This window comes from Mytilus edulis, chromosome 12 (genome assembly GCF_963676685.1).
Source record: "Mytilus edulis chromosome 12, xbMytEdul2.2, whole genome shotgun sequence".
Classification (NCBI taxonomy): domain Eukaryota; kingdom Metazoa; phylum Mollusca; class Bivalvia; order Mytilida; family Mytilidae; genus Mytilus; species Mytilus edulis.
The window spans coordinates 31,161,197-31,171,710 of record NC_092355.1 but is presented as its reverse complement, the minus strand read 5'-3'; the positions used below and the strand labels follow the sequence as shown (position 1 = coordinate 31,171,710).

At 30.9% G+C, this 10,514-nt stretch overlaps 1 protein-coding gene across 1 annotated transcript; it reads right to left on the bottom strand.

Moving 5' to 3' along the window:
* Positions 1-4,304: 4,304 nt before the first annotated feature.
* LOC139497569 (E3 ubiquitin-protein ligase TRIM45-like) lies at positions 4,305-7,147 on the bottom strand. The gene is made up of 3 exons (XM_071285799.1): positions 6,372-7,147; positions 5,426-5,485; positions 4,305-4,356 (listed from the first exon to the last, which is right to left on the bottom strand). The coding sequence occupies exons 1-3, from the start codon at positions 7,115-7,117 to the stop codon at positions 4,305-4,307; spliced, it is 858 nt and encodes a 285-aa protein (XP_071141900.1). The 5' UTR covers positions 7,118-7,147.
* Between the last annotated feature and the right edge of the window lie 3,367 nt (positions 7,148-10,514).

The window sequence follows — 10,514 nt, the reverse complement described above, 5'->3', positions numbered from 1 at the left end:
CACGCACATGGTTGCGGGATTTTCTCGCTGTGTTTAAGACCCATCGCTGGCCTCCGGCTGTTTTCTGCTCATTGGTCGGGTTGTTGACACATACTCCAAATTTCATTCTCAATTTTCAATAAAAAACAAACCCCGTTGTGTGTAATATTTAGTCTGAAATTACTGCTATTTACATTTTACCCTAAACATAACAACATAAAGGCTTCAGTGTTTTCTTCCAACACAATTTATTATTTATGGTATTATGCAAACCAGTTTACAACAAGACGGTTGTTGTAGGCCTTACAATCTTTTCTGGAATAGATCGATTCATATAGAAAGCAATTCTGGGAAGTGTACTTATTTACAATCTGGCAATAAATTAAGAACTTACAGAAAATTTAAAAATATTTTTATGTTTGAACCATATTTAAAAATGAATTAAAAAAAAGACAGGCAAATAATCACAAGATTTAGAACTAGCTGTCATGATCTTGAAATCGAAAGAGGGAGGTATATTGGAATTAAAGCTGAAGACAGAAAATGTAAGCTATGTAAGAACGCAGTTGAAGACGAACTACATTTTCTTTTAAAATGTCCTGTTCTAAAAGATACTCGATCTCAACATCTATCTAATTTAAATTCAAAATTCAAAATTTTTTCAAGATTATCTGATGAAATGAAATTTGTTTGGATTCTTTCATCTGAAGATTTGTTTGTTACTTCAAACTTATCTAATTTATTGCACTCCCTTTTTGAAGAACGAAAAAAAATTATAGAAAATATTGTTGTTTGAAAAAGAAAAAAAATAGAAGAAAAATATATATAGATATATATATATAGGAAATAAAATTGATCAGGAGTTGTCTCCCATAGACCTAGAACTATAAAGATGTATGTAATTTCTCCAGGTCACAGTGGCACCCATAACAACTATGTTTTGTCAATAACTTGGTTTATATCAGGTTAATTAGTGTAAATCTATCTATCTATCTATCTATCTATCTATCTATCTATCTATCTATCTATCCATCTATCCATCTATCCATCTATCTATCTATCTATCTATCTATCTATCTATCTATCTATCTATCTATCTATCTATCTATCTATCTATCTATCTATCTATCTATCTATCTATCTATCTATCTATCTATCTATCTATCTATCTATCTATCTATCTATCTATCTATCTATCTATCTATCTATCTATCTATCTATCTATCTATCTATCTATCTATCTATCTATCTATCTATCTATCTATCTATCTATCTATCTATCTATCTATCTATCTATCTATCTATCTATCTATCTATCTATCTATCTATCTATCTATCTATCTATCTATCTATCTATCTATCTATCTATCTATCTATCTATCTATCTATCTATCTATCTATCTATCTATCTATCTATCTATCTATCTATCTATCTATCTATCTATCTATCTATCTATCTATCTATCTATCTATCTATCTATCTATCTATCTATCTATCTATCTATCTATCTATCTATCTATCTATCTATCTATCTATCTATCTATCTATCTATCTATAGTTTACGATATTTTATTATGTTCCCTTTTGAACTATATTGTTTACACCTAGAAATTGACAATGAAGGTCGGTTGAAAACGAAACTTAACGACAAAAGAGATGATTTCAGCTTCCAAATTGTGATTTCCATTTCCATGTAGCAACATCCCAGCAGCGCCTGCATAAGAAGTATATAACTCCCAATTGATACGATATTCCCGGGTTTGTATATCCTATCATTATTTCCTTGATAGAGGTTTGTTGCTCACAAGTAAGCTTTAGAACCAAGAGTTACAAAATAGGTTAAGTTGAAATCATCCCTCTGAGTAAATTGTACGGACGCCATCACGAGTTGGTTGACCGTTATAGAATAACCGTTTCACAGATGATATCGGATATGTTCCTTATGTCGTAATTACAATCCCCTTCCTTTTCACGAATATGAACTACCGAATTAGACTACTTACTGGGTTTGTAATAACATGAGCAACACTTTGGGTGCCACATGTGGAGCATGATCTGCATCCTCCTCTGGAGCACCTGATATCACATCGGATTTTTGGTGGGGTTCTCGTTGCTAAGTCTTTAGTTTTCTATGTTGTGTTTTGTGTTCTATTATTTGTCTGTTTGTCTTTTTCTTTTAGCCGTGGCGTTATCAGTTAATTTTCGATATATGAGTTTGCTTCTTACTGTTATATATAATTAAAGTATAGTTTAAAACACATTCTGATTAAAATTTTCTTATGACACCTTTAAATCAGAAAAGTATCTTTTGAGCCGCAACACAGATATATTATACCATGAAATACACAGATTTAATACACTGGTATTGACTATCACTTAGACTCAACCTTCGTTATTCAATTTTGATAATAATAATGACAATACCAATGAATAAACTCGACAAGGTTCATTCATAATTATATCAAGTATATAATAGTAACTCGAGTTACAGTATGTACCACGTGGTATCCTATTATGACTCTTTATGCAACACATGACTACGTGTTTTTTGCGCTTTAAACATCAATGTAAATGAATGTTCTAACATCTTCACAAATTACATTGTTATTTATAAAGTACATTAAGTGTTAATAGATAATTATACAAAATAAACTTTAACGAATAGAAAAACATGATTATTTTAGACAATTTTTATCACACGTTTTATTATACGACCTTCATGACCTTGCCAGGGTATTTATTTGTAACAGGGAAGTTTGTCCTGAAAATAGTTTTAATATTAAAACGAGCTTTTTCTTAAAAACTGTTTACTAATACTGCATATTCATTTTGTTTCAGTTTCAAACAGAATCAAATAGCAAACAAATCTGTCATCGAAACAGGACATTTACCTATTGTGCACACTATTAAATGTTTCCTTTTTTTAGAAATATTTACAAAGGAAACTCTAGTTTCCTTTTTCATTAATAGTTTGTTGAATACAATTTGTGTCCTGCCTGTTATAATTTCGAGGACCCAAAAACAGGCGCGAAAGATACCAGAGGGACATTTTAACTCATAGATCGAAAATAAACCGACAAAGCCATGGCTTAAAAACGAAAAAAGGTAAATAATAGTACACAAGAAAACTAAAGACTAAACAAATAGAACCCCACTAAAAACTGGATATAATCTCACAGAATCTGGAAGGGTTAGCAGAACCTGCTCCACATGTGTCAACTTGTTGTGTTGCTGGTGTAATTACAGACCCGGTAAATAGTCTAATTCGATAGGTCACATTTGTAAAAGCGGGAACGGATAGTTGTTACGACATAATAAACATATCCGATATCTTCTGTGAAACGTATATTTCATAACGGTCAACCAAATCATGATGGCGTCCGTAACATTTACGAAGGGATGATTTGAACTGCACAATTTGGAATTCTTGGTTTAATAGCTTCCTTGTGAGTAGCAACCATTTAACAATGAAATCACAATAGGAAACACGAACCTCGATTTGGAGATCAGTACTCCGTATGCGGGTGCTGCTGGAATGTTGCATTATAGAGGAAAAGTTCATGATTGGGAAGCTGAAATCATTTCTTTTGTCGTGAAGTTTAGTTTTTTACGTACCCTCATTGTCAGTTTCTAGATGTTAGTCAATATATGGCTAACAGGAAATAGAAATTAAGTAAAGATCTAACAAAACATTAAAAGAAAAGGGGCGTTTATCTTATTCCGATCCATTAAGACAATAATTAAATACGATATCTGTACAGTATACTCAACACGTGCCAATGCTGACTTATACACATATAACCAATACAGTATGCGTAGAAAGTTAATAAAACTTTTAACTTCTACGGAACTTACAGCTAAATATATAATTATGTATATGACGTTTAGGAAAAAATAGTATCATTAGTTCTTTAGTCAGAGGTTAAACAAATGGCCTTTGAACTTCACCTTCATACCAATTGATTAATTGTAAGCTTCTATTTTACCTTTTTCTAATAACAATAAACATAATGTATTCGTAAATGAGACAGTACCCTTTAAAAAAAAACACAAAAGAGCACATACTTTTATATTGTTTTCAACATTACATAGTTGTCAAAATGTATTGTAAAGGTTTCACATGTCTCAAGCACCAACAATTTACAACAGATTAGAATAAGAAGAAACATGTTTAGACCTACTAGTCACAGCCTATTTCCAAAATAACAATACCAGTATTATATAACCGGAAACAAACTTGTAGTAGTCCTACCGTTCAAACTTGTAAATATTTCGAACGTTTTATTTTGAGCGTAACTGTTCTGTTCATTGCATTTTGAAATACTTACAATCTTTGTGAACTAGGTAAGCATGATACATAGTTTATTTCTTCCCACCTATAAAAAACGAATGTTTCTCATGATACTATATCCAAGCTTTCAAAAACAATCATGGTATACTAAACAATAAATAAACTAATTATAAATATTATTTAAACCTCGTATGACGAATAAAACTGGATTATGCGACAACATTTGATAAAAATGTGTTAATATAATTATGCTTCAGAATCCAAAGCACAAGTTAATCCATTGTCCTTATTGAACAAGGAAAATAATGCTACTGTATTGATATATATTTATTTGTTTTATTGTTCATCAGTCAATCAACAAAGTTTATTGAATGTAGGGGATAATTCTACCATGAATCCTTTAGATTCTAAAAACCTTCATTTGAGTTCAAAAATGTATTCAATATTAGGTTACCTATCCGATAGTGTCAATGTGAAGGAATTATAAACAACTGCCATGTAAGTAGGATGCTTGGTCAAGTATAAATCAAAGTTCGACCCAAGTCAGCAATATGTCAGTTGTTGTTTTCTATCATTCATTCATTTAATTAGTAGCGTTTAACATTTTCAATTTTCACGGACTTTTTTCTTTATCATGTTTATGCGATTTAGTAATTGTGAACGAACAAATGCATCAATTAATTGATTCCTTAAACAAAGTTAACTGGTCTATGAGGCTTTTGATTATGTAGACAGTTAAGTTGTTTAGATCAACAAAATAACGCGATTCAATTATATCTTTTTATATATAAATGTTGATCCTTTGTTTACCTATTATAGTTGATGTGTTTCACTCGGTTTTGGTTTGTAACTCTGATTTGTTTTCTCTCAATCGCTTTTATGAGCTTTGAACACCAGTTTACTACTGTTGCCTTTATTTTGTATTCCAATTAATCTAGTACTCTTTCTCCATCTGCATTTCACATTCAATATTGACATTTTTCAAAGGCCTGCAAATTTTCTATTGTCTCTTCTATCGGGAATTGTGTCATGTGTATGTATTTGTTAAGGGAAACTTATAAAAAAAAGGTTCAAGTACACTAACGCATGAAAAATACACAATAATTCACATTGAATGTCAATGTCTATGTATATTAGCATACAACAATTCGTACCCACAATTTTCACATCTGTAGAAGAATTCGAGCATGTTTTCTGCTTTTTCTGCAAGTCTTCTACAAGTAAAATAAGGGTTAAAGATGTAAAAATAGCAGAAGTTGTTTTGAAAAACAATTGATGGCCTTTGAATGTTTTCTGCACTTTGGTCGCTTTGCTGTCTCTTTGAAAAATTCCCCAATTCAATTCTAAATTTTGTTGTAATGCAGGTCGACGGGTTTAATTGGTTTGTTTATGTTGTTTACCTGCAGTTGTTCATTGACTTGAATGTTTTGTAAAGGGTAAACATATCAGTCGTCAAACAGTAGTTTGTGTTTGGGTATATATATATATATATTTAAAAATAGAATGATATGGGATGAGTGCCAATGGAACAACTCTCCATCCAGTTCACAACGTGTACAAAGTAAACAATACTTGGTCATACTACAGCATTCAAAACACGGACCCAAACAGGTAGGTATGACTTGTATAACAAGACCTAACAATGACTAGCGTTAAACGTTTCAAACAGGAAAACAAATGATCTTATCTATAAAAACGAGAAACACGTATGAACCGCATCAACAAACAACGACCTCTGAATAGGCTCCTGCATACATCTGTTTCAAATTTACGCAATTTAACATTATACCCTGGTATAACCTATCACATCTTTGACATACATACTTGCAATCTAATATACACTTTCATACTGACTAATGCCACTGTGTCACTTATTTCCTTTGAATGGAAACAAACAAATGAAAAAAGAAAATACATTAATCGATGCTAAGTTTTAGTAAAGCTTAGTCTTTAAATTTCAATTTTGAAGTATTGTTGGTTAACTGAGTTTAAACCAAACATAACATACATAAAAAAAAAGACACCCGAGCTACCTTAAATCCATTTATCACCAATCAATTGATAACATGAAAGAGTAGAAACATACAATTTTGAATTTACCTGAATCTGAAGGTACTTATACATTGACTTATAGATTTTGGAGTCACTTCTTTCGTTTTGACTGATAGGTCTGGAAACCCATGTAGTTCCACAGCGTTTAACCATTCTATCTCCATATCTAGGGTTTTCAACTTTTCTATCAAATCTCCGTCATGTCTGGTACAGTCTAGCTGCTTTCGCCGCTTTTCAAGGCAATGCCCTTTACTGACTAGGCGTTTAGAGTCAGACAGTCGCTTCGTGAGCTCCTCCTTATCAATTTTGCATCTATTTTTTATTGGACGTAACATGTGAGAAATCCATACATCGACCATGGCCTTTGCTTTATTACCTTCTTCTGTGATTGATTTTATAACAAAATCAATTTGTTTATCAAATCTATCAATGCCCTTTTCTATTGTCTCCGTTGTATGATTCAACTCGTTTTGTTTTATTCGAAGATTTTCATCTATTTTTCTCCTCAGCTGAGAAATCGTCTCTGCATGCTGTGAAAATTCGTGTTTTCCGTTAACACACCTTGAACAAACTGGACTATTACACGTATTGCACATCAAATCAAACAGTTCTTGGTGTTCAGGACATTTGGATGTCCAATCTTCGACATTATCCGAGGCGTTATCAATCTGATGATCTATAGATATCTTCTGCTTTTTACGACGGGATTTACAGTTTTCGCAGTGATACTGTTCACAGTCAAGACAATATTTGTATACACAAAGTTCACATGTCTTAGTCTCGAAGTTAGCCATTACGTACAAAGAAACAGTTTGAAACAGGGAAATATATCTAGTGAAAACACACATTATTTTTTTTAATGTAATACGATTATTTCAAAGTTCATCAGGTGAATGATAGAGGTATTTAAATGGGGATATTGTTTACTTTGTAGTATTTTATAAACACGTACTCAATATTAGAATGGATAAACCTAAAAATGCTATATTTATAAAACTTCCTCATCAATCTATGTTAAAGACGAGTCAGGTATATTGCTTTGCATTACAGATAGTTATCAAACTAACACGTGGAATAATATTTTTCTTTCTACAAACACTTTGTCATCAAAATCTATGTTTTGAATTTTGAATTTCATGTCATACGCTGCCTATATCTTTTACATTTTAAACAGATCACATAAACCTCTTCAATCAGCAAGTTATGACTTTTTATAAGTCATTATAACGTTTATTTAATTTTTTAATTTAAAAAATCCTAGTCTGTGTGTTATAGGTATGGGTAAAAATATCAAATATATCAAATTTGATCCCAAAACTATAAAGATAATCAATGACTAGCCTATTTCATATTTCTTTCTATAATTTGTTTGTCAAATATACTGAATTGGAAACACAAATCTAAGACATATCGTTCATTCATTTATTATGACTGTAATTTGTTGCAATTCGAAATTGATATATTTGACCTAGATATGACAACCGGGCTGGCTGTTAAAAACTCATCCCTCTAAAAAATAACATTGCCAGTTGTTTGCTTGTTTACAAACAAAAAGGGGAGGTTCACGGACGAGCCTGCACAAACGCTCTACGTCTATACAAATCAGACATAGAAATTATCTTAATTGTCCTAATCAGAATCTAAATAAATGATGCAAGCTTTACTTTATTGTAGTTTAAACATGGGTATGCATTATATTTGTGTTATGTTAGCTCTTACTATCGCTAGGGCAAAACTAATCACGAATATAATGCCTACCCATGTTCAAACTTCAATAAAGTATAGCTTGCATCAATTATTTCTTCTTGCAAAATTACACCTGTGATATATCCGACTTTGCTGCTATTTTTTGTTATAAATAAAACGATTGAGTTGAACAATGTCAATGATTAGTTTTTATGACTCTCCTTGATTACACTAAACTTCTAAAAGATTTTTTCTGAATGAATAATTTCAAAGTTCTATTGACCTATTATCGACAATAAAGCTCTGTAAAAATATTTGATGCTTTTCTGAGTGCATACATAATTAATTGAAACAACACTAAGTTGCAAACATAGTACTGTTACAATATGAGATTGACATATTTTACTTCTGATTAAAGCAGAAAAGTAGAATGTTTCTTCTTAAAGGCAACAATATGAATATATGCATTAAATTAAGATTTTAGAGTGACCATGCGTCATGGTTCAAATAATACGTACATGTATTTCGAAAATAGAATGGTTGGCGTTTCATTAATTATAAAAAAGTAAAACATTTTAATCATTTAAATAAAAATTACAGTTATACGTGCCAAATGTAACACGACAAGTGGAAAATGTATTGCATTCAGATATTGAATTCACGTACGTTTTAAAAATATATGTCAACTTTAATAATGTTAAGATTATTAACTTGTTAACTTTGTATCTAACAGTATTAACCGTACCAGTGATATGCTTATAACGCAGATTTCGGCAGTGAAAGAGAAAACGAACAGCCTGAAACAAGAAAAATATATGACAGAAAGACACCAACTGGCATGGTTTCGTGTTTGATATGTTATAAACAAAACTAAAGCTATTGATACTCATAAGAAAAACGACCAATTAGAGCATAGAAAATAATTATCATCAGTAAATAAAATGAGAAATATACAAGTGTTATCTTAGTTTACTGAAACATTTTGCATATAAAGCGTTTAAATATATATATCTCTTATAAACACATTAAAATAAACCAGTAACCGAATTGTAACGATGAGTTTGTTTCATTTACAATATTTTGTGTCAATAAACAGAATATAATATATGAAGAAGACAAGAACGTAATAAAATACAGATTATTAAAAACTTGTACGGTATCTATTTGTTCCAAACATGATTCATTTGTCAGTAATAATTAAAAGGTTATACAGAATATTTCTTTAAGATGTAAACGGGATCCGTAGAAGTTTTCTGTTCGTAATCCTTAATTTCTTTAACACTGTAGCTTTACAGTGATTTTTTTTAGGGAATTTTATACTTTTTCTTGAAACTTGGAGGCGATTTACTCTCACGATGTTTTTAAACTCTTTGTTTTGTATGGTATCATGACTATTAATATTTCCGTTTTGTTTTTTATCACGAAAGTCGCGAACATTTGTTTGGTTTACAGTCATTTGGAGGTGTAAAGTCAGTTTTTTAATGTACCTTTTCACGTACTGGCGATGTAGACGTAAAAATGGTGACAAAATTATTGTACAACGCTTATATACAAGTGAAACTGTATTCCCAATGTTCTTTGAACTGACATCTTTCTAAAGAAGTAGATCAGCCCTTGCATGCACAGCTTTAAATTTATAGTTTGTTAAACTCTATTTTAAGTCATATTTTCCTCTGACTCATTTCACTCAAATCTAATCAATGTTTTTGAATATTTGTACAAAGCTTGACAAAAAATGAACGTCATGACCTGCGGTATAATCTTAACTTAGATAATTTATTCTGAATGTAAACTTTCATTCGTTTACGGTACTTGTCTATCCCAAATTCAGGTATTTGGTTTTGATGTTATATTTGTTATTCTCGTTGGATTTTGTCTGTTGCTTGGTCCGTTTCTGTGTGTGTTACATTGTAATGTTGTGTCGTTGTTTTCCTCTTATATTTAATGCATTTCCCTCAGTTTTAGTTTGTTACCCTGATTTTGTTTTTTGTCCATCGATTTATGAGTTTGAACATCGGTATACTACAGTTGCCTTTATTGTAATATAAAATGAATTAAGGAAACAAACTTCCGTTTAACTAAGATTCCTATTGATTCTTTTTTTATTTACATATCCTTCATTTAATTTCTATTCAAAGTTTTATGTTCAATGAAATGGTAACTATTAAGTTATTTTTGTAACATTGTAAATGTTTAAAATATTGTTTGTCTATTTCTTTTTAACCTTTTGTGTTACGCTTCATATATTCAAAACAAAGAAATCATGATCATGGAAAGCTACACGGAACATTTCATCGTGTTTGTTCATTTGTTTTATACCAGCGAAAATTATATAGTAACCTATATCGTGGAACTAGACAGATTGTGTAGGATGATAATGAAATTATAATGCAATGTAAAAAATACTTGGGTTCGTTTTACTCAGTCTTTCGCATAACTAATTTAAAGAGGGACGAAAGATACCAAAGGGACAGTCAAACTCATAAATCTAAAACAAACTGACAA

Coding starts and splice junctions, on each gene's coding strand:
- LOC139497569 (XM_071285799.1), bottom strand. CDS start 7,117: ATGGCTAACTTCGAGACTAAGACATGTGAACTTTGTGTATACAAATAT. Junction 5,486..6,371: donor ATAAGTACCTTCAGATTCAG/GTAAATTCAAAA, acceptor TTTTACTTGTAG/AAGACTTGCAGAAAAAGCAG. Junction 4,357..5,425: donor TACAGATGTGAAAATTGTGG/GTACGAATTGTT, acceptor CGTTTTTTATAG/GTGGGAAGAAATAAACTATG.